The sequence below is a fragment of the Sphaeramia orbicularis genome, chromosome 7 (genome assembly GCF_902148855.1).
Source record: "Sphaeramia orbicularis chromosome 7, fSphaOr1.1, whole genome shotgun sequence".
NCBI lineage: Eukaryota > Metazoa > Chordata > Actinopteri > Kurtiformes > Apogonidae > Sphaeramia > Sphaeramia orbicularis.
Window position 1 is genome coordinate 8,854,879 of NC_043963.1, and position 23,317 is coordinate 8,878,195.

Sequence of the window (23,317 nt, forward strand, 5' to 3'; positions counted from 1 at the left end):
CGCCTCTGTGCCGCTGTGCTCTCAGTCTCCTCCGCTAGCTTAGCCTGCTAGCTAGCAGCCCAGGTAAACATGGCCATGTCGCAGGCTCTCTCCGAAGAGGAGTTTCATCGAATGCAGGTGAGAAACACAGCTGACCTCTTAAACATAGGTTCTACTCGCTGTCGTTGTCATTTCAGTAGAAACACCTGTCAGGACAGCGGACAGGTGCGGCACTAGCTGGATGCTGCTAGCCGTTAGCCTCAGGGTGGGCATAGGTAACGGTGTCTGAGGTTAGCTTGGCGGCTGTTTAAGTCACAGGCAAGTAATTAATCAGTGACAGCCGTTGTGATCTGTGTGACAGTTTTAAATGACCATGCAAAGTTTATTTCACCCCCTGTTTAATTGACTTCAGTGTGAGAGCTCTGTGGTTGTTGACAGCTAGCCTAGCCTAGCCTCCTCCTCCCTTTAGCTTCTGTAATGCTAACGTATTTTAATAACTGTCTGTTAGCTAGCATGTTAGCATGCACGGGACACTGATGAGAGTCACGGGGTCTGAGTCAGGCTAACACGGACAGCTTGATGTTAGCTGAAACGGCAATTTAAAGGCTATGTAAACATGGGGTTATTGTCACAAATAAGACATTAATTAATGACACCCAGAGACAGAGAGTGTGTTAACCTGTGTGACACCTGTTAGCATGCTAACGGATGTTTACATACTGTCTGAATCTTGTGTAAACTGATAAACCATATTTGTTTACCAGGGCTACATCTGCAACACCTAATGACTGAAAACAAATGATCTGCAGCTATTCTGATAATAGATTAGATTATTGATTTCAGTAAGCATGTCAACCATTGGCTTCTTTGAAGCAACCTCAGATTGTAGCTGACTGAAAAAGGTGATTGAAGGTGTCACTGTGGACTATAATAATAACATCACGTTTTTCTTTTTGAGGACACAGTTCATCCATTTTTAAAACATACGAGGAACATAAATAAACTCATTCTCACACTGTCTCACCTCTCTGAAGTAATTATAGCATGCTTTATTTCCTGGTAAGTCAACACTGATCATTAGGTTAAAATAGATTTCTTTTAATGTTTACTTAATAACTGAGCTGCGAGGACACTTTGTTATGATTACTGATATGTAGTTATACTGATGAAATGGAGTACAGTTGAACATATTTAGAGTAATACTAAAAAAAAAAAAAAAAAACTTGGCAGAGTAGAACCATCCATGATGAAAGTCACCATTCCTTGTAGCCTTTTAGTCAGTCAGTGGTTTCCTGTTAGGCTGCATATGTAAGTGAAATATAGTCCTATATTGTGACTATTGCAGGTAATATTTTAGTGTGCAGTTGCCACTTGCCTCTGTTTGCTCGGTTATCAAGAAAACTGCACGGATTCTGAAAAATTTGAGATGTGTGTTTTTGTCGAGCTCAAGCATACAAATGTGAACTATTTTTGTACTTTTACTCAGCAGCTGTCTCTGTTTTGTGTTGCTGTCTCTAGAATATCACCATACACACCTTGGACACTTAAATCGCAGCCTTTTGGGGTTGTGTTTGTGTGATCTGATTAATTGTGCAGCTCTAGTTTTCTGTGTAAATGATAAAATAGTGGTTAAGCTCCTGGTAATCTACCATAGCCCAAGGTAATGTTTTCAGAGGAAAGGGAAAGGACCTTGGCTCCAAAATAAAACCAATGTGGAAATATCTTAAAGTTGTAATACCACTGATGGCCACTAGATGCTTCATTGGCTTCTTTGAAACAACCTCAGACTGTAGCTCACTGAAAAAGGTGATTAAAGGTGTCACTGTGAACTTTAATTATAACAACATCACGTTTTTATTTAGACCACTCAGTTCATCCATTTTTAAAACATACAAGTAACATAAATAAACTCATTCTCACACTATCTCACCTCTCTGAAGTAATTATAGCATGCTTTATTTCCTGGTAAGTCAACAGTGATCATTAGGTTAAAATAGATTTCTTTTAATGTTTACTTAACAACTGAGCTCTGAGGACACTTTGTTATGATTACTGATATGTAGTTATACTGTTGAAATGGAGTACAGTTGTAAATATTTAGAGTAATATTAAAAAAAAAAAAATACTTGGCAGAGTAGAACCATCCATGATGAAAGTTACCATTCCTTGTAGCCTTTTAGTCAGTCAGTGGTTTCCTGTTAGGGTGCACATGTAAGTGAAATGTACTCCTATACTGTGACTATTGCAGGTAATATTTTAGTGTGCAGTTGCCACTTGCCTCTGTTTGCTCGGTTATCAAGAAAACTGCACAGATTACGAAAAATTTGAGATGTGTGTTTTTGTCGAGCTCAAGCATACAAATGTGAACTATTTTTGTATTTTTACTCAGCAGCTGTCTCTGTTTTGTGTTGCTATCTTCAGAATATCACCATACACACCTTGGACACTTCAGTCGCAGCCTTTTGCGGTTGTGTTTGTGTGATCTGATTACTTGTGAATGTCTAGCTTTCTGTCTAAACGATAAAATAGTGATAAAGCTCCTGATAATCTGATATAGCCCAAGGTAATGTTTTCAGAGCAAAGGGAAAGGACCTTGGCTCCAAAATGAAGCCAATGTGGAAGTATCTTAAAGTTGTAAATCCACTGAAGGCCACTAGATGCTGCTCCAAAAAGCGATTCGGTCCCTTAGCATTATATTGCAGTCAGTATTTTTTTTCTCAGCCTCTTTCTGGTTTCATTTATTCTTAGTGGAAGTGATGTCTTTAGTTTTTCCTCCATTTATCTGATCGCAGGTCAAATAAAAGTGTTGATGTCTCCTGTTTCAGGTTTTGATTGACAGGTCTGCATGACAGCGTGCTGACCTGCTGAGTCAGTCATTCTGCATTTCTGTTTAATTAATTAAACTCATTTTTCCTGATAGATGGCTTCTCTGTAGTTTTGGTTAACAGATTCCATTGATCAGACTGTAAAACGACTCTCATCCAGTACTTCATTTTCCATTTTACTAAGTGAACTTGCATTTAGCATTAGTTCACCCATGACCCCTTCCAGATGGATTTGATCCTCTGTGTTCCCTCGTTCTGCTCCTTTGTCTAAATATGGTCTATTCTGCGTCGAAGAAGTCAAGATGCTAGAAATCAATCGGTGACATCATGGCTCCTCCTTAATACCCAAAGATGTTCTAGTGGGTCTATTTGATAAATCAGCATGTTTTAGAAGCAAATGTTTGTCATTTTTACTGAAAAACACTGACACTTTAATCCATTTTTGCTTGAATTTAGGATTTTATCTGAAAACAGAATTAAAGCACTGTGAATATGAAGATGTAATGATATTATCTGTATGTTCCTGTGTGTGTTTAGGCGCAGCTGCTGGAGCTGCGGACTCAAAACTATCAGCTGTCTGATGACCTCAGGAAACACACAGCCGGTAAAATCAACGTCTCTGTTTCCAGTTGACAATGCTTGAGTTAAAGCATCTTCACTTTTGCCACTATTCAACACTCTTGATGCTTGGGTCAGGACGATCAATGCAAATGTCAACAGCTGTGATCTTTTGATAGAGGCAAAATGTGCTGAACCGTACCATAAATGAAGCTACAGCGATGCACTGACACATAAATTGTATTCTACAGATGTAGAAACATGTCGGTTTGGTACAGACCCAGTAAACATCAACATGGAATTGAAACATTTACCTTTGCCACTGAAATAAATTTATTTCTGGATTATTAATAGTATTCTACTTAATTATTATTCTTATACAGATATTAATGGGTCAGTCTGCTTATTTCTTCAGTAATTGTTAACACATTTATTTGTATAAGGAAACTTGATTTATCTTATTCATCTGTGCTATAGAACTCTGCTCTTATGTTAAAAAAAACATGTCACTGTGCTTTCACATTGTGCTGGGTAACAGAACAGAAGGGGCTAGTTTTTAACAAAATGACCCCAAGGTTTGATGAAGGCAGTTACTTTTTATAGTGGAGAGCGGATTATAGGTAAAATAATCTATAAAAATTGGTAGATGATGAGAAAATATAAATTGGATAGATGCTACTCTGGGTTTTGGATTCAGTGATGATATAGTTTTTCCTTTTAAAACTTGAAGCACATTAATCATCATGGCTTTTATAGTAAAAAGTATGTTTAACTTTGCAAACTTTTACTTATCATTAATATATATCTATGGATGTACAGGCTTTGATGAGTCTCATTAACTTTTATCAAGTGAGGTCCTTTCCCAATAGCACTAGCTCATGTTTATCTGTTGTTGTATAAGAATGTAGAAGGTGGTTTCATAAATGTGTATGATGTTGACTTTATGCTCATTCACATGTGGTCTGATGAAAGCCATTTTTTTTTTTTTTATAATGATGATTTGCTTGTTTTCCTTTCACTGCATTCCAATGAAAACATACAGAAAACATCATCAGTGTTACCTTCAGCTTTGGACCAACTTGTTTTCTTTTATAAATATCGAGATTCACGTTTGCTCTGTGTCATTTCATCATCACGACCTTAGTTCAGACAGTGACAGTGTTTCCTATTTGTTGTAGAACTGAATGCCGTCCGTCAGAAGAATGTTGTTTTGGAAAGAGATTTTATCAAAGCACAGAAGGTAACAAACACATACACGCAGACGCCTTTTAATGTGAAACAGAAACCGATTAATTTTCTAAAATATATAAACATACACGTCTTTATTTCACATCGATTCTCTGTCCTTCTCCGTGTTTGTTTGTTTCATCTCCGCAGGCTGTGAACAAGAGCAAGAAGGCTCAGGTGGGTTTTGGTTTCCTGGTTGCTATGGTTACGACAGTTTACACTATGCCGCAGCCCCATCTACTGGTCATAACCCACTAGTACATGCCAGTTTTGTGTTTTTCTTTGCCTTAATGGACTATTTCAACAGACTGATATAGCATTAAGTGAGATAATACTTGATTTCCAGTTAAATGTTATTTCTTCCTTAAGTAAACAGTTAAACAGACAGCAGAAACATTGGAGGGAATGTGGAGAATTTGATGGAGATGACACACATCTCTTTTGGAAATATGATAAAATAATAGTTTTGGGAGATGGTGTGTGGAGTGCTACAACAAATAGTGGGGTATGAGATTCCAATGTGCTGTCATGTACTGTATTTGTGTAACTTGTCTGATGGAAGTGTAGTGGGAAACGACATATGCTTGGTTACGATACTTTAGTGGCTGCAAAAAAGCTATTACAAGGAACTGGGGAAGGACAGAACCACCAACACAGGACCAATGGATGACAATTATTAAAGGAATATATACAATGGAAAAAATAACTCACAAATCGCAATTACAAGACGCACAAATGGACAAAAAAAATGGAATATATGGACTGATTACAGAATTTGAAATGGTGGAAGGATGAATATTGTGAATTTAGTGTCGTGTAGTGTACCCAAGCAAGGTTAGTGTATTTGTTGTTTTTTTTTTTTGGTGATTATGTGTTTATAAAACTTCTTTTTTTTTTTTTCAGTTTGTTTTTATTGAAAAAGGTGACAAGATATCTTCAACATTTTTCACACATATTTTATCTATTAGAGTCCTTTTTGTATTTCTTATTTTATACATACAAAAGTGTAAAAAAAACTGGGTACTTACAGTTTTGGTATTTCTCACGTTAAAAAAACAATCATAGCGTTACAATACCCCTGGGTTCTTTAAACATTTCATATGTTTATGCAGAAAAACATAAAACAAAAAAAAATACAGGGAGATTATAAAAAAACGAGGATGTTTTTAGAGGAGTTATACAAATTCTGGGCGGCTAGAGGGTGTTTATAAAAGTTCAATAATTTAAGTGAAAAAAAAAAAAAAAAATTGTTTCTTCCTGCAGGAGGTGGAGGCTCTGCTCAGTGAAAATGAGATGCTTCAGGGGAAACTGCACAGTCAGGAGGAAGACTTCAGACTGCAGAACAGCACATTAATGACGGAGCTCTCCAAGGTACAACTCAGGCTTTATGTGGGTGAAAATGTGGCGTATAAATGTGACGCCCTGTCGCAGTTACTACGGACTCGATGTACTGTATTGACATCCATCTCGTTTTTGTCAGTTTATTATTTTCCTCACCGGGACTGACCTCACATTGTGTCTGTTTGTAGCTGTGCACGCAGATTGAGCAGCTGGAACAGGAGAATAAGGGTCTGAAGGAAGCAGGAGGGGCTTCAGCCTCTAGCCCCGCCCCTGCAGCAGCATCCAGCCCTGTTGATGGAGAGCTGCTCCGCCTGCAGGCTGAAAACTCCGCCCTTCAGAAGAAATTGAGAGGTCTGTGAAAATAAAAACAAACAAAAAAAAAAAAATATACCAACTGAAAACTTAATCATATACCGCAGGGGTGTCAAACTCATTTTAGTTCAGGTTCCACATTCAGCCTAATTTGATGTTAAGTTAGTCAGACCAGCAAAATAATAACATAATAGCCTATAAATAATCACAACTTCATATTTTTCTCTATGTTTTATTGCCAAAAAAACCTTTTAAGTTATGAAAATATTTACATTTACAAACTATCTAAACAAAAAGATCTGAATAACCTGAAAAAAAGTAAATTTCTTAAGAAAAAAAGTACAATTTTAACAAATTTATGCACCAACTCATTATTTATACATGTGCATTACAGATCAGATCTACAAAGGCACAAAAAATTTAGTAACAGGAAGAATATTGTTAAAATTGCACCTGATTTTCTATAGATATTTCAGGTTGTTCATATTTGTTCAGGTTATTCACATTTTATTGTTAAAGGATAATTTTTAAACGCAAATATTTTTATTATAATTTAATGGTTTTTTGCACTAAAATAAAGAGGAAAAGTGGAGTTATCATTATTTATAGGCATAATGTAATATTATTTATTTCACATTGAACCTAGAGGAAAATGTTGAGTTATTTCATTATTTATAGGTTATTATGCTATTATTTTACTTGAGATCACAATTGTTCTGTATTGGACCCTTTGGCGAACCGCATGTTTGACACCCCTAATGTACCACATGTATGAGGCCCATGGAATCTGATCTGAGGTCTGATTTATCTCCAGCCCTTCAGGAGCGCTACGACAAAGAGCTGCAGAAACAGACTGTTGTCCAAAGTGCTACCACAGAGACCGATGGGTCGGCCAACGCTAATGGAGTCTCTGATGTCACTGGGAGAGGGGAGGGGCCAGTGGCAGAGGGAGCCAATGAGAGGCTGGAACAGGTGATTAAAGAAAACACTGCTCAGAACCTTCCTCCTTCACCAGTCACACCATTTTTTTTCCCGTTATTAACCTGTTCCTTTCATCTAATTTGTATTAATTTTCTGTACCAAATTCCAACCACAAGGACATAACACCTCATTTCAAAAGCAATCACCAATTGTTTCAGAGCCTTTTTTTTTTTTTTTAACCTCCGCCAAGGAGGTTGTGTTTTTGCCGGCGTTGGTTTGTCTGTCTGTCTGTCTGTCCGAATGTTGATACTGGCACAAGGAGCAAATGATTAAATTTTGGTGTTGATCGGGGGGGGGGGGCACTTATCTACCTTGGCGGAGGTTTGCGCTCTCTGAGTGCTTTTCTAGTTTTTGTATGTGGTTCCTTTATATTTCATTCCTCACTTGTGTTATTTTGTTTGTTTTTTTTCTACCTGTCTTTTTTTGTGCATTTATGTGTTGTACATTGCTGCTTTTAACTCTGAAATTTCTTCATGGTGGAATCAATAAAATCTTATCTTATCTTATCTTATCTTACCTTAAAATTCATCCTGAACTACATACGCTAGCCCCATTAGGTTAGATCACTATCCAGTCGATTCTTTCACTAATTGTGTTTCAGTGCTCAGGAATACTGTAACATAAACTTAGCCACTCAGTTTTGGAGAATCTAAGTTTTCTAACGATGCATTGCATGCCATATGGACAAAAGATTTATTGTAGAAACTTTAATGTATTTAATACAAAATGCCGATTGGATTGCTGTTGATCTTGTGGGAACGAAGAGGTTAATGTCATATTTACATTTTTGGTGGCTGATAACGAACATCATTTCTTGTAAGCCACACATTTAACTGGTCTGGAGATGTAGAAAGAGCCTAAGTCAGACCTAAGACAAATCTGTTTTTGATCTGGTTTGGATTATGCCATCTGGTACATAACTTATTCATTTACACATGTAGAGTAGAATAGAATAGCCTTTTTTGTCATTGTGTGTACAATGAAATTAAGAGTGCTATTACAGTATGTGCAACAATATTGGTAAAAAAAAAAAAAAAAAAAAAAAAAAAAAGCCAATATGTCAGAAAATAGAATATACAATTTTTACCATTTTACTGAAACCAAAGTGAGCAGTAAAATCTTTGAATTAATGGTGACACTAACGGTTCATGTAAAGAAAAAAAAGCTCTTTTTTTTTTTTTGGTCTTTGCAGACGGAGGCTCAGCTGGAACAAACGGAGAAACAGCTTCATGGTGAGTTTACTTCTCATTTTTGGCCAATATTAGTCAGGACGTCCCTTTAAAAGAAAACATCCTGTCTTTCGTGTGATATTCAGTAAACCTCTGCTCTCATAAAATAATTAGAAAAAGGACTAAGTCACTAAAGGAGAACTGTGACTGTTTGAAAGCAGCGAATTATCCGAGTATCACACAGAAACAGGAATATCCTCCACCACATGAAGAGCTTTGCTTTCTGCTGCTTTTATTCTCTTCAAATGTCACTGAACTGATATCTGATGATGCTCTGATGCTTTGTTGTGTGGAATTTGTAAGAAAACTCAAAACAGTTATTATAAATGACTAAATAATACATTTTGGATGAATTTTAACCTCCAGAAACATTTCAGTGTATCAGTGCATCAAAGCTGTAAAGGACATAGTGGTGGTTAAAACGTACCAAAAGGTCAAAACAGTTGATCAGCCCATAAAAGAAATTCAACCCACTATAGTCAATGAGTATGTTTACATGCACAGAATATTCTGGTTTTGTCCCTATTATGAAAAAAAGAAATTCCTTAGAAGAGGTTTAGTTGACTGGTGAAAATTAATATACCACTAGCATTCCTATTTACATGCAACTGTAAATATTTTGGTCAAAAATAAAGTTTTTTTCAGTGTTTACTTGCTATTACTGATTGGAAATATGGAATATAATTTGATTTATGCATCTACCTCATCTATAAGTCATAAACAGGAGGTAGTGTGTCACAAACTGCAGCAAAAATCAGGGATCAGGGTTTTCCTTTGGGTTCGGGTGGTCTTATGTGCACTGGTTCACATTGAAGGTTATGGGATTCGATGGTCCTTCCCCATTAATGTTTGATGCCTTGTGCTTGTGCATTAATTTCATGGATTTTTAGACTATTACACCCTAAACTAAGCCTGTATTAGAGTCAGGCACACAACTCTGAGGTCTAGGAGTCCTCTTGAATTTTTAATTTTATAGTTTCAGATGATTAATAGGACTGTGAAACTACCACCGTTACCTACAATAATTTGGATTTACAACACACAACATAGAATAAAACAAAAGTCCAACCGTTAGATCTGAGAAAAGTCGCACAGTTTTAATAGTTACCATGGTAATTTTACACTAATTTGTCTCGCGTGATGGCTTGGATTATGCACCTAAGCCATATGATAGGAAGATAGGGATAGGAATTCAGGATATCCAGAACAGAATGTGCTCTTTACTCTGTCAAATTCAATAGTAGCGTGCATGTAAACATACTCAAGTAAAAAACTGAACCATCTACTCTTCACAACAGGTGATAACACGTTCTGATCTTTGCCACATTTAAACACGTCTTATCGCATCACTCTGGTTGGAATTTTAAATCAGAATAAATTTCTTTGTATAGAAGTGATGCAGTGGACTACAGCTACTGATGGATCATGTTTCTGCAGTAACTTTTTAAGGCCAACAGCCCCAAAACTGACTGAAATCTCCTGGCTGAAGTCATTCTAAAAGCTTAATCATCTAGAAAAACAATGAGAATGAAAATGGACCTGCCACTGTGGACCTTTACGATGCTTCTTTCTGTGAATTCTCAAATATCGGCCTTTATCAAACTCTAAATTAAGGTTGCGGGTGACTGATCGCCTTAATTTATTTTGGCCATTTTGTGACTTGTGGCTTTTGTTTGAGACTTTATGCTGAATGGCAGCCTTTATTAAAGTGTAGAGCAGCTAGCCGGCTCAGGGCAGACACACACTACAAGCCGACTGAGGGAAAAACATCTAAGATGAACTGTGGACGTCAGGGATTGGACCTAATAATAGAGATGTTTTCTGTCTGAGCTGCAAACTCAACCGTTCCCTATGCTGTTTGTGTGCAGAGTCACATTAAATACATCATCTACTTTCCATAGTAAAGCGAACACTTATAATCCCATTTAGAAATCATCATAAATCAGCTCCTTGTAGCAGCAGAATGAGGATATGGCTGTTCTCCAGGTCTTTCTATCCTCATGGTGTTTCAGTGATAAAGAGCTGACAGTGCTGCTTTTTAACCTGAGGTCAACAGGTAGGGGATTTTTAAAGAGCGTTTAAAAAATGATAGATTGGAACAGGAAAAGGCAGCTTAATGGCCCATATCACACTGCTGGAAGTGAAAGATTTACTATAATCTGGGGACCTTAAAGGTGCCCTGCCACACAAAACCATTTTTCCTTGTATTTTTTGAAATATGTTCGGTCCATAAGTGTTTGTGTTATGTAGTGAATTTGAAAATGAACCTCTACCTCCTCTGCCGGCTATTGCCACTGAACAGAATAAGTGGAGAAATCTTTCTATTCCACGTTAGAATGACTTGAAACTTGGTAACCAAGGCTTTTTTTTTCCACAAAAAATGTTACATAGTCCATGGTAGAACTTCAGATATCACCACAAAAGTAATGAAATTCATGTGGCAGGGCACGTTTTAACGTAATGTAGAAATTACTCCCAATGTCTGTGTTTCATGTGGTTTATTAGCAGAATCCCAGAATTGGATTAAATACATCATATATACTGACATACACTATAATATATACGCATATATATTATTTTAGACATAGACATATACTTTATTTTGCTCAACATTTTTTCTATCCTTATGGTCGTTTTAAAAGTCCTAACTAGATTCTCAAATAATTAGATTAGATTAAATGTGGCTTTATTGATCCCACAATGGGGAAATTCATTTGTCAAAGCAGCAAAAAAATAAAGTACAAGAAAAAATGCACATGGATAAAGATGGTGTGTGATGTGTCCTGATATTTTTGCCCCTATAGTATATGTTATTGAGCTTTTGTTTTTTAATGTGTGAAATGCTTGGAGTGACTGTTCAATCACAAGGCGTGTATTTTTAGGGCTTTTACTGTTTAATGTAATATAATAACAGACATGGACAATCAGTAATATATCAGAATTAACTTTTTAAGGACCAAAACTGCAATATTGCAACAAGCAACATAACTGACCACAACTTACCAAATCTTGTTACCATTTCTCACCAATAGATGGTGGACATGTGCCCATTCAATCCTAACACCATTTCAGGGCATGTTTCTATTCCAAGTGAAGAAGAAAATCCAGTTTAAAGGCGTGATCCTGAGTAAGTTAGTAAAGTTTATTTACTTGGCTTCTCTGCTGTTTGGATAAAAAGCTACTAAAACTTACTGCATTTTACTTTCGACTGATGTTTAAGTAGTTTATTTTAAGGATAAGATGACAAAAAAACAAAAACACAAAGAAAACGTCCATGTAAATATATTCAAAGTTCAATTTTACTAAAAGTTACGCAATCCAATATGGCCGCCGCCCTGTGATATCACATTATGTAAATTAGTACGTTTACTCCCATCATAAACTATGGGTAATACCCAATATTTTTGTAACTTACAGCATGACTTTATCTCTAAACACCTCCAATATTCAGCTTTTTGTAGTTTTTATGTCAAAATTGGATATTTTTGACAAAAATCTCCAGCACCTAAAGGGTTAATAATAACAATCCAATTAATAATATGTAAAGAGAATCATTCCTTGTCTGTGTTTTGTCAGCAATGATACACATCAGGTCAATAATTACGATGTGTGTCGGAATATTTGTATCCACATAGTTTAGTCAAAATGACTATAATAAAACTACCCAAACCTAAGAAATCTAAGGTTGGAGCTAGACAACTTGAAGGAGAAAATAAGCAAAATCACTAAATTTAGTTCAATATAAACAACTCTGGGAGCACCTTTTACACTCATTTTTAACGTTGATTTGCTGATGTGCACATTTTACCAACAGGAAATGGAACCCCCCACTCAGTATTGAAATTTGTGTGTCTGCGTGGTGCCTAAAGGGTTAACATCATGTGGTACTGTTTTAAGACTCAGTGTGTCCCATCAGCTCGGTTCTTATTCACTGAAGTTTATAAAACAAAAACCTAATATTGGAATTGAAGGTCTGGGCTGGAGAACATCCCAGCAGGTTGACTTTGCAGTTCTGTCCGAAGTCGCGGTCCGTGTCCACCAGAGAGTCCGGTCTGCCATCATGTAGTGTGAGGAGGTCCTGTAGTGTGTGTCTGGCCTTAACAGACTGCCCCTGCTGTGTGCGGCGCCCCCTTTAGGCCTGTCAGAGAAGAGCGTAGAGAAGATTGTAGCTAAGCAGGCAGCGCTAGGCTGGTCGGCTGCTCTCTGTCCAATAACTCACTGCTTTGGACCAGAGCTGGAGATGGCACTGAACACCGAGCAGGAGGAGAAGAGGCTGCTGAGGGAGCAGATCACCAACCTGGAGGTACGAACACATCCATAACACACCTGCATCTAATAACACAAATATACTATATGGACAAAAGTATGTGGACACGTTGAATTCAGGTGTTTCTTTTCTAACAGGGGTCTAGGATACAAAACAATAATGTTATAATATAGTTTCATATTGGGATAAATATCATTGCATTGGTTAGTTTGGTTTAAATTGGTATTTTTTCTTCTAAAATATCTCAGAGATGGTTTTTACTTAATTTCTCTCACCACTGATTTTGATTTTTTTTATCCATGACTGATTTGAAATGATCTTCCTCTAAATTTCTATATTTTCATGCTCTGACTTTAAATAATAATTTTCTACCACAACTAACTATCTACTTTCTTCACATCTCACTCAATTTCTAAAATATTTTTCGTGCTCTGACTGTAAACTAGAGGTAGAACGATATATCGTCTGGCCAATATATCGGGCCGATATATAGATTTTTTTCAATATTGGTCATTGGCCTAATTTTTTTTTTTTTGAAAGCTGATATTTGATCAGTAGTAGAAATGTCATAAGATATTTGATCAGGCGCCTGTGTGGGCAGCACTTGAAGTTCAGTAAATGTTAAAAGAGTACCATGTATACGTGTGTTAATAATTTATTTTGCTGCATAAAAATCTTAATTATCTGAGTGTTTCAATTGTATTTTGCAGTCAGTGTGCTTTAAAAAAAAGACATTGGCCTCAAAAATAGGCTGTGACATCAGCCATTGGCTGACCAAATTTTTAAAAAAGCATCAGCATCAGCCTTAGAAAAACCCATATCGGTTGATGTCTATTGTGAACAATAATTTTCTACCATAACTAACCATCTACTTTCTTCACATGTCACTTAGGAACAAAAATCTCCCTTTAAACTTAAAGGAAATATCGATGTTTGTAAATTATATGGACAAAAATATTGGGACACATCATGTCTACACCTGTAAGATGTCCTGTTCATGCTGATTTGAGACAAAAACATCAAGTTTAATTCATTAATTTAACTTAGTTGTGGTAGAAAATTAACAATTTAAACCAAACTAACCAAAGCAATGATATTTATCCCAATATAAAACTATATTATGACATTTGTTATCATTGTTTTGTATCCCAGACCCCTGTTAGAAAAGAAACATCCGAATTCAACGTGTCCACATACTTTTGTCCATATAGTGTACGTTACACTGCTTATGTTTTGCAGAACAAATCAGAAAAGTGGAAAATGCATAAATAGTTTACATATTTTAAATACATTTGCATAAGTACCACTAAACTCTGGCTGCAGCTAATGTTTATTTCCACTGTCTGTTAAACGTTCATGTTCATAGCCTCAGAAAATGTCCTCAGATGTGTTTGGGTCTTTTAGTTGGACATTGTACGAGCGTCTCCTGTTTATTTCTGCAGTTTCATGTTCAGCTGTTTATATTTCTGCTACTCTGCTGAAGCTCAGAGGCTGGAAAACTCTGCGACAGTATAAGGCGACCACATGTTGTGTCAGAGAGACAACACTAATTAATTCATGACAGGAACATAAACGGCAGCTGGAGCGGAGTGGTAAAATGTCAGTGTGAAGCTTGTCTCATCATGTCCTCTTAATCACATTTATGGAAACATTTTCAGACACTTAATAGCAGTGATTATCTACAGCTGAGACATGACACATAAGTAGGAGAAATCTGGAGGAGGAGTACAATGTCATCATGATTACTGCGGGATTTTACGGCTTATATAAACTCTAGTTTCCACTTTTGTCCTTATTAACCCTCTGGTGTCCCACCCAGACAGTTCCTAACCCTAACCATATGCACCAACAGCGCGTAATATGCACAGTGCTGTAGCAATGTCTAAATAATTTCCATACAGTTTGTTTTTAACTTTTTTTTATTACATTTTTTTTATTACATCAACTTGAGCCATAAACAAAAATTCCAAATACTCAGTAACTGACATATTTTTTAACCCTTTAAATGCCATGTTTGTAATGTAAATATTATATGTCCATATTTTTTGATGCTGAAACTTTTTTTTTTTTTTTGCTTTAAATGTACAACATAAAAATGTGATTATTTTTTTCATTTTTAAATTTTTTATTTTTATTTTTTGCAGCCTTGCTTATGTCAATGATTAACAGCAACACTGGTTAATATGCATTATTTTTTATGCTAGGTCAGATGTTAAATGCTAATATGTGTCATTGTGCATTTTTTACTCACTTGGTAGAATGGTGCTAGTGAAGCATTTGCGTTGTAATAAAGGGTAGTAAAGCTGGTATAACTATATTAACTATAGCTTAGCTGGAAACGTTATTTCAGTAGGACTAGTATAATCAGAAGACAAAGTTTGGCTCAGGGAGGAGTTGGTCAGTAAATGACAACATAGAACAGTATTTAAGTTTTGGTTGGTATCATGTATTGAACCCAAATATCAAACAAACACAAACAACCAACATAAATACTCAAATATTTACAACTGCAGTAATAGAGTTAAGTGCACTTGAATTCAAATTTGACACAGTTGATGACCAAAGTATAATAAAGTAACCAAGGAAGTTATTTTCCGTCGTTTACAATCTGCTGATTTTAGTCAGAATTTTAAAAATTGTGCAAAAATGAACAACTTTTGAACACTGGCCTAAAACAAATTGTGAAAAATAACATGACTTTTTATAACATGAAGTACAAAGTGCATAATACGCTCACCTGGATACCAGAAGGTTAATCATAGAATTAGTCTGGAAAAGCAAGTCATATCTGATTATTTACTTTTTTATAATTATTATAACCTTTATTTAACCAGGAAAAAAGTTCATTGAGATTAAAAATCTCTTTTTCAGGAGTGTCCTGGCCAAGACAGCAGCAGCAGAAGTTACACAAAATAGAAATCGCAGCCATACATACACATTAAAAATACACATAAAATACTATAAAAGTTAGTTCTAAAACCATATGTAAAACACCAAAATAAGAGCATACATATAAAGCACCACCAGTATTTTAAAAGGTACTTAAAGTATAACAACAACGTTCCTTCAAACGTTTACAGTCTTTAATTTAACATGTCGGTGCGTGTTATGAGCTGCAGCTGAACTGAATTATCCAGTTGAACTTTACGTTAAAGGTTCACATGCATTAAAACCTCTTTGTTTTGATCTAGTTTTGCTGAGTTTTGGTTTGTTGTTTGCCTCCAGGCGTCCAAACAGGCTGAAGTTACCAAACTGCAGGAGGAGATCTCAAAGGTAATGATCATCAGACTGCATGAAACCTGATGGGAAAGTCTGTTTGTGTGCACAGGTCTTTGGTTTTGCTGAGGTTTATTTCGCTGTAAACTGCCATGAAACAATGCTTTTCCTTTCTGTTTTTTTTTTTTTTTTTTTTTTAACTCCTGCAGCTGTCTGACAAGCTGAAGAAGAAACAGGAGAGGTAAGACACCCACATCATCGCCTTCATCTCATTTACCCTCTAATCTCTTCTGCTTAAATCAGTCACCACACAGTTTATCTGTAGAAGAGGGTCAATACTTTCCATTTATACAGACTATTAAAGGGGGATTATTTTAAGCCCCTCGTAGAGAGAGTTATTAAGTGCCAGAAACTCTCCAAAAAATTAAGAGCTTCACTATATGGACGAAAGTATGTGGACACGTTGAATTCAGGTGTTTCGTTTCTAACAGGGGTCTGGGATACAAAACAATAATGACTAATGTCAGAATACAGTTTTCTATTGGGATAAATATCATTGAATTGGTTAGTTTGGTTTAAATTGTTATCATTGCTTCCAAAATGCCTTTCTAAAATTAAAAAAAGGAAATATTGATGTTTATAAACTATATGGACATAAATATTGGGACACATCATGTCTACAGCTGTAAGATGTCCTGTTCATGCTATTTGAGATAAAAACATCAATATTTCCTTAAAGTTTAAAGGGAGATTTTTCTTTCTAAGTGAGATATGAGGAAAGTAGATGGTTAGCTGTGGTAGAAAATAATTGTTTACAGTCAGAGCCTGAAAAATATTTTAGAAATGGAGAGGAAGAATTTAAAATCCATGACAATGATTTTAGAATTTAAAAATCATTGTCATGGATAAAAAATAAAATCAATGTTGAGAGAAATTGACAAAAAAGAAAAACCATCTCTGAGGCATTTTGGAAGCAAAGATAACACATTAAGTAAGTGGTACAAAGCACTACAAACCCTGCACCTCATGTATTTTGCCCATTATAAGTAAATAAGAAAATTTTGAAAAATAAAAATTTTGACTTACCTTTCCCAAACTGTAATGACATGTACCTGATTTTAATGGTATTGTCTGATTCCACACGTGATGGAAAAACAACAGAGATACGAACAAGTGGTTCCAGGCACAACAAACCCAGCCCCTCACATGTATTACAGCTTATTTTGGTATTGAATCTATAAATCCAATTTAGTATGAATTCAACCAATAGGTTTCCTGCTAAAGTGCTAGCAAACAAACAAAGAAAACACCAAACACAACACCCCTTGCCTTCCTTTCGGAGGACTAGTAACAAAACTAAGCAATGCAATGATATTCATTTCAATATAAAACTATATTTTGACATTTGTCATTATTGTTTTGTATCCCAGACCCCTGTTAGAAAAGAAACTTTTGTCCATATAGTGTATATATCTGCATGTGTTGTAAAGAAGTTAGAGGTACGACCTGTTTTGACTCTTAATTGTTGAGCAGAATCAGCTGATTTTAATGGTATTGTCTGATTCCACACGTGATGGAAAAACAACAGAGATACGAACAAGTGGTTCCAGGCACAACAAACCCAGCCCCTCACATGTATTACAGCTTATTTTGGTATTGATCCAGCTGATCATCATGTCTATGCATGTGCTGATGTCAACATAGATATATTTCAGCCATTATAAGTAAATGGGAAAAAAAAATACTTTAAAAATTCATAAAAAATTTTTACTTTGACCTACTTTTCCCAAAATGTAATCACATCTACTCTGGGTCACTGGCAATTTATAGATCAAATTTGGTATGAATTCAACCAATAGTTTTGCTGCTAAAGTGTTAACAAACAAGCAAACAAGGAAACAAGCTGAACCAAAAACACTACCCCTTGTCTCTCCTTCGAGGGGTGGGGAAAAAAATGAATGAATCAAGAGAATTCTCTGCTGCTCTGATTGGCTTCTTCTGCATTCAACAGCAGCTGATTGGTCAGAAACTAAGTGGAAATAACTCAAACTGCAGGTCAGGACATAAGGGGAGGTGATGGTTATTTTATCCAGCAGAGAAAAGAGTCTGTGTGATAAAATAAAATATTTGTGATATTGTTAAAAAAATAATCTCCATCCAGGAGCTCCTCACATTTCACAACTGTACTGAATTAGTCGAACTTTTACAGACATATCAGATGTGAGTGCTAATAAACAGTCTGTGATGAATAAAAAGTTTCTGTTCTTTAGCTTTCAGCGTCTTCAGGCAGAGAAGGAAGCTCTGTACAATGACAGCAGGTCAGAAACTACACTTCTTCTGTTCCTGAACCAGCACTTTGTACAGACACACAGCGATTCCCATGATTCTTTAGTTCTGGTTGTTTAGCGCATCAGTAGTTGACATGCTGCGTTTTTCTCTGCAGGACAAAGATTGATGAGATCAATCAGAGGAAAGAGGAGGAGCTAAAGACTTCAAACATCCGCATCCAGAAACTACAGTCAGACCTCATGGCTTCCAATCAGGTCAGAGGCTTTTGATCACATGACCTCAGTCCCTCAGACTCAGACCTGTTTAGACCTTACATTAGAGTGTGTTTTTAGGGATCGGATCGCAAGTGAACAGCTGTTATATGGACACAATGAGATGATTATTTAGACCATGTTTACAGGTGGTCTGGACTGCATATGTGGGATGAATTAAAGGACTCCATCATTAACATCATCATATTAAAGTGTTTTAAAGCAGGGGTGTCAAACTCATTTTTATTCAGGTTCTACATTCAGCCCAATGTGATCTCAAGTGGGCCGGACCAGTAAAACACTAACCTATAAATAATAATCCAATTTTCTCTCTTGGTTTTAGTGTGAAAGTTAAATTACATCATATAAATGTGAATAACCTGAACGACCATGTACACCCTGATATATCTTTAAAAAAAATAAGTGCAATTTCAACAGTTTTATGTCTCAGCTTATAATTAACACAATTTACAGATAACAGTTGATCTACAAATGCAGAAAAATGTTTATTAAGAGGCAGAATATTATTAAGATTGCACTTATTTTTCTTAAGACATTTCAGGTATGATATGATCAAATTAAGCAATAACAAGAACAAAACATGCACAAAATGATTCTGATTCTGATTTGAATTGATGAAGCACTTTGTGACTCTGTCTGTGAAAAGTGCTCTATAAATAAAATTTACTTTACTTTACAAAAATGAACAAAAATTTGAGAAATATTAAAAAAGTTGAAGTTAAAACTGCACTTCTCTTGAGACATTTCAGGCTGTTCATATTTTTTCAGGTTATTTACATTTTATCGTGACAGGATAGCTTGAAATGCAGACGTTTCCATAATGTAATTTAACTTTTTTCATATTAAACAGAAGAGAAAGTTTGGAGTTGTCCTTAATAATAGGTTATTATTTTACTTAATATCACATTGAGTTGTATGTGGCCTCTTAACACTCTTGACTGTTAATATTTTCAGTGTAATTTTTCACTTCTGAAATCCATCCTGCAGACCGGATTGGACCATTTGGCGGCCTGGTTTTGGCCCGTGGACCTTCTGTTTTACACCCCTGATTTAAGGGAATCTAAACTTGTCATAAAGCACGCTTAAATATGTTACAAGTGCTCATAGATGTGTTTCTGCTCGAATACTAAGTGAAAAAAGGGAATTCTGGCCCTTACGTAATCCATCTGAAATTCATGAACATGTTTTTTTGTGTGATTTCCTGCTTTAGCCACAGATTTCAAGTGTAACTGTTTACGTGTTCTGTTTTGTTGTTGGTGTCTGTGTTAAACTGTGTGTTGCTTTTCAGGTGACAGCTGAGTTTAGAGAGCAGCTACAGAGCAAAGAGAAGGAGCATGAACTGGCTCTGCACACCCTAAAAGACCAGGTAACGCGTTCTTTCTCGGTACAGTCGAGCACGAAAAACACATGACATATCAGTTAATGTCGACTTGGAGAGTATGAATGGGGAGGTGAAGTTACACTGACACCTGAAGGTAACGCACTTATACAGCCAACGTGGGGGAAATAAATCTGCACCAAAGTGTGGTGATTTTTTTTATTTTTTTTTTCCCGTTCTAAGGATTTTGTATCAAGAAAAACACCTTCTAGTTTCCTCTGGTGGTGGATTATCCTTCTGCTCTCTGTTTCTGACCTGCCTTGTCCTTCTCTTCTTTCTGGTTTCTGTTTGTTTTCTTCGATTTGGGTTCTTATTTCTTCATGTGGTTCTGTTTTTCCTTCTTATTTTTTCTCTCTGCTCCCTTCCTTTTGCGTTCTTTGTTGTCTCTCTGCCGCCCCCTGCCTGTGGTGCTTTGGTACTGCAGGTAGCCAATCAGAGTGCGGTCAGTCAGGAGCAGGTGGACAACATACTGCAGGAGAACGATGCTCTGAGGACTAACCTAGCTGCTCTAGAACAGGTAAAAAAAAAACCCCAACCGAACAGTATTTAGAAAGTTAACACCAAACTGTGTCTGTAAAACATGTCATATCTGGAAAAGAGTTCATATAATGCTAACACTTCATCATCACTGAGGACTAACATAGATTCTCTAGAACAGAACAAACCAGTCCAATGTTATTTGGAGCTCCAGAACCGTGCCCTTAAATCATGCTGTACAGAGACCGCTTTGAATTAGATCTGAAGTCCAGTGGTTCTCAGTTTCATCTACATGACTGCTTTTTGGGCAAGATGTCTGTATTTTCTACAAAAACCATTGACAAACATTTCTCCCCATTATTGAACCTCATACCTTTGCACATTTTAATGTTTTTCCTGAGCTGTATCAGTAGAACAATACACCAAACCCATGACATTTCATCATTTCTCAGTTGACATTCTCTTAAACATGTGATATAATGTGCATTTCTTGGGATCATTACATCAAACCCTTAACACTTCATCATCTCTATTTGTTTATTTAGATTGTCTAGAACCTGATAAGAACCCTACATTAACTTTAAGTGGCATGTAGGTCAGAGAGAAATATAAAAACTGTGAAATGAGTGGTATGAATCATTGCACACCTCTGTAGAACACATGGTTTCTGTAGATTTTCACGTGCAAACATATTAAGCACCGGTTCTCAACTGGTTTGGATTTGGATCTCACTATCACCCCTCAATGACAAACTGCAGCCCATGTTGATAAAAGTTAAACTTATTATTTTTTTTGTTTTGACACTTAGTTTTTATAACTTATTTATCATTCTGTCATACAGAACATAACAAACAACAATCAGCAACAGATAAGAGTCACAATCTAATAGTAATGATAATTTAGGTCACAGTTACAAAATAGTAATCGAGTTACCTAATTAATTACATTTTTAGACACGTTCACGTTTGACTGCAGCACTTGTGTTTTTTTTTTAAATTTATTTATTTAGTTCACGGTTGTGCATTTCATCAGTAAATATTCAATAATCATCAAGTAAATAAACATGTACACACCCATGCTCGAAAAGGAGCAGGATGAAGAAAATCTTATATTTCCTGCCCCCTTCTAAATAATAATAACCTTAATGGTTAGGCATACACAACTAGCTATAAAATCATACTGTATAAAGTCAGACAAACCAACTAACTACATCCAAAGATAGTACCAAATGAATACAAAACCAAGTGCAAAACTACATATCCAGAAAGTACAAAACATAGGTAAACATAAACCTGATGAAATGATGCAAAAACATTTTACCAGTCTAAAGCAAGTAAATAAATGTCACAAAATACAAAACAAATACGAAGCCAAATGTAAAACTTATAACTGTTCATATAATCTCGTTTTGCATGAGTTAATTGTTTTTAGTCATGGTAAAAGAACTAAATAAATCAGATGAACAAGTATGCATGCAAGACATCAGAGTATTGGGGAGAAGTCCAGGTGTGTTTATTTAATTTCCTATAATCAGATTATTGCTGTTATCTGATAAACATGTCAGATTATGCTGTTAACATGATCACTGGAATAATCGAATAACTCCACAAATCAGAGAAGGATCAGATTTATAGTGTGCATGTAAATGGGCTCACTGTGAGTAGGACACACAAAGGGCCTATTTTTTATTACCTACACATTGGTTCTAACAGGAGTTCAGCATGAAAGTGGGTTATGGGAACATGGAGACTTTGCACCAGAGCAAGTGTGCATAATTAGCCTACTGTGCAAAAATTCACACGCTGATTTTCTGCATTTCTGCGGTTTTGCATCACACTGATGTGTGACTAAGACTGTGTCTAAGAATTTTAAACCACAACAAATGTTCTTCTAAAGGAAAGTTCCCCTAGAATATGTAATCTAAGTAACATAACTGCCTTTGAACACCCTAATATAGAACTGTGATACTTAGATAGCACTAACCTACGGTAGCAGCTTCAGTCTAGGAAATTATCTGGGAGATCATCTATGAGGCTAGTGGTGTTCTGACCTAATATGTAATAAACCTGTATATCACTGAGCCTGTTTACATGACCATAAAAATAACATAACTGGGACTAAACAGGGAATTGTTATAATGTTATTGTGCTTCTTTCAGAGTTTGTACATACTTAGTGATGGTAGACTTCCTGTTGTCTTCCGTTCTTGTTTGACTACATAACTTCTGTTTTTTATGATTTTAATTGTGTTCACACATGCACAGTTGTAAAAGAAGGAAACAAGTGGTGCCAGGCACAACAAACCCCGCCCCTTCCATGTATTTTGCCCATTATAAGTAAATGGGAAGATATTAACCCTTTCATGCACGAATTATGAGAACCTTAATCAAGATTTTTTTTCCTGAGTGTTTTTATTCCTCTTTAGGCATTAAAAAAACAATGTGATTGAATTTTTTTTTTTTTTTTTTTTTTTTTTTTTATGAACCTATTTTTCATGGAGTTACAAAAATGTCCACTCAGGTGGGCACCATGCGTTTAATTTTTGAAGCAAAGAAACATGTATTTACTGACATACTGTGTGAAAACTAGGAAGTAAATGTTTTTTTTTTAATGTTGCTAATCTGATGTTTTCTCACATTTTAATATACTGTAGTAGTAGTTATTACTCACTCAAATAATGTGCAAAAAACAACAAAACACAGCAACGTAAAAAAAAAACAAAAACAAAACAAAACCTGTTAATTACAGTCTAATAAAAATTAGCAATTGATTTACACTCAAATATGTTGCTCCAGATCAGGTTTATCAAGAGCAGGAATGTTACAGTAATGGTATGAATTGCAGTGTATTATGGGATGGTGCATAAGTATCCACTGTGTTGGTTGATATGCAAGAAAAACAACAAAATCCATAAATATACAAGAGACCAGCTGTAGAATAACTGTCCATTGTAGTGACCACTGTGCA

At 35.8% G+C, this 23,317-nt stretch overlaps 1 protein-coding gene across 7 annotated transcripts in view; it reads left to right on the top strand.

Annotated features, from left to right (window-relative positions):
• The window catches only part of gripap1 (GRIP1 associated protein 1), a 69,169-nt gene continuing 45,852 nt past the window's right edge, over window positions 1–23,317 (top strand). For 2 of the 7 annotated variants that reach the window (XM_030139597.1, XM_030139600.1), the window contains exons 1-15: window positions 1–117; window positions 3,342–3,408; window positions 4,541–4,602; window positions 4,740–4,766; window positions 5,853–5,960; window positions 6,119–6,281; window positions 7,057–7,214; window positions 8,407–8,455; window positions 12,589–12,755; window positions 15,945–15,992; window positions 16,145–16,176; window positions 18,206–18,253; window positions 18,379–18,478; window positions 19,785–19,862; window positions 20,299–20,391. In XM_030139597.1, coding sequence (XP_029995457.1) covers window positions 70–117; window positions 3,342–3,408; window positions 4,541–4,602; window positions 4,740–4,766; window positions 5,853–5,960; window positions 6,119–6,281; window positions 7,057–7,214; window positions 8,407–8,455; window positions 12,589–12,755; window positions 15,945–15,992; window positions 16,145–16,176; window positions 18,206–18,253; window positions 18,379–18,478; window positions 19,785–19,862; window positions 20,299–20,391 — 1,248 coding nt within the window. In that variant the 5' untranslated portion in view covers window positions 1–69. The remainder of the gene's footprint in view (window positions 118–3,341; window positions 3,409–4,540; window positions 4,603–4,739; window positions 4,767–5,852; window positions 5,961–6,118; window positions 6,282–7,056; window positions 7,215–8,406; window positions 8,456–12,588; window positions 12,756–15,944; window positions 15,993–16,144; window positions 16,177–18,205; window positions 18,254–18,378; window positions 18,479–19,784; window positions 19,863–20,298; window positions 20,392–23,317) is intronic. The other 5 variants (XM_030139601.1, XM_030139599.1, XM_030139602.1 and 2 more) reach the window with 5 other exon arrangements.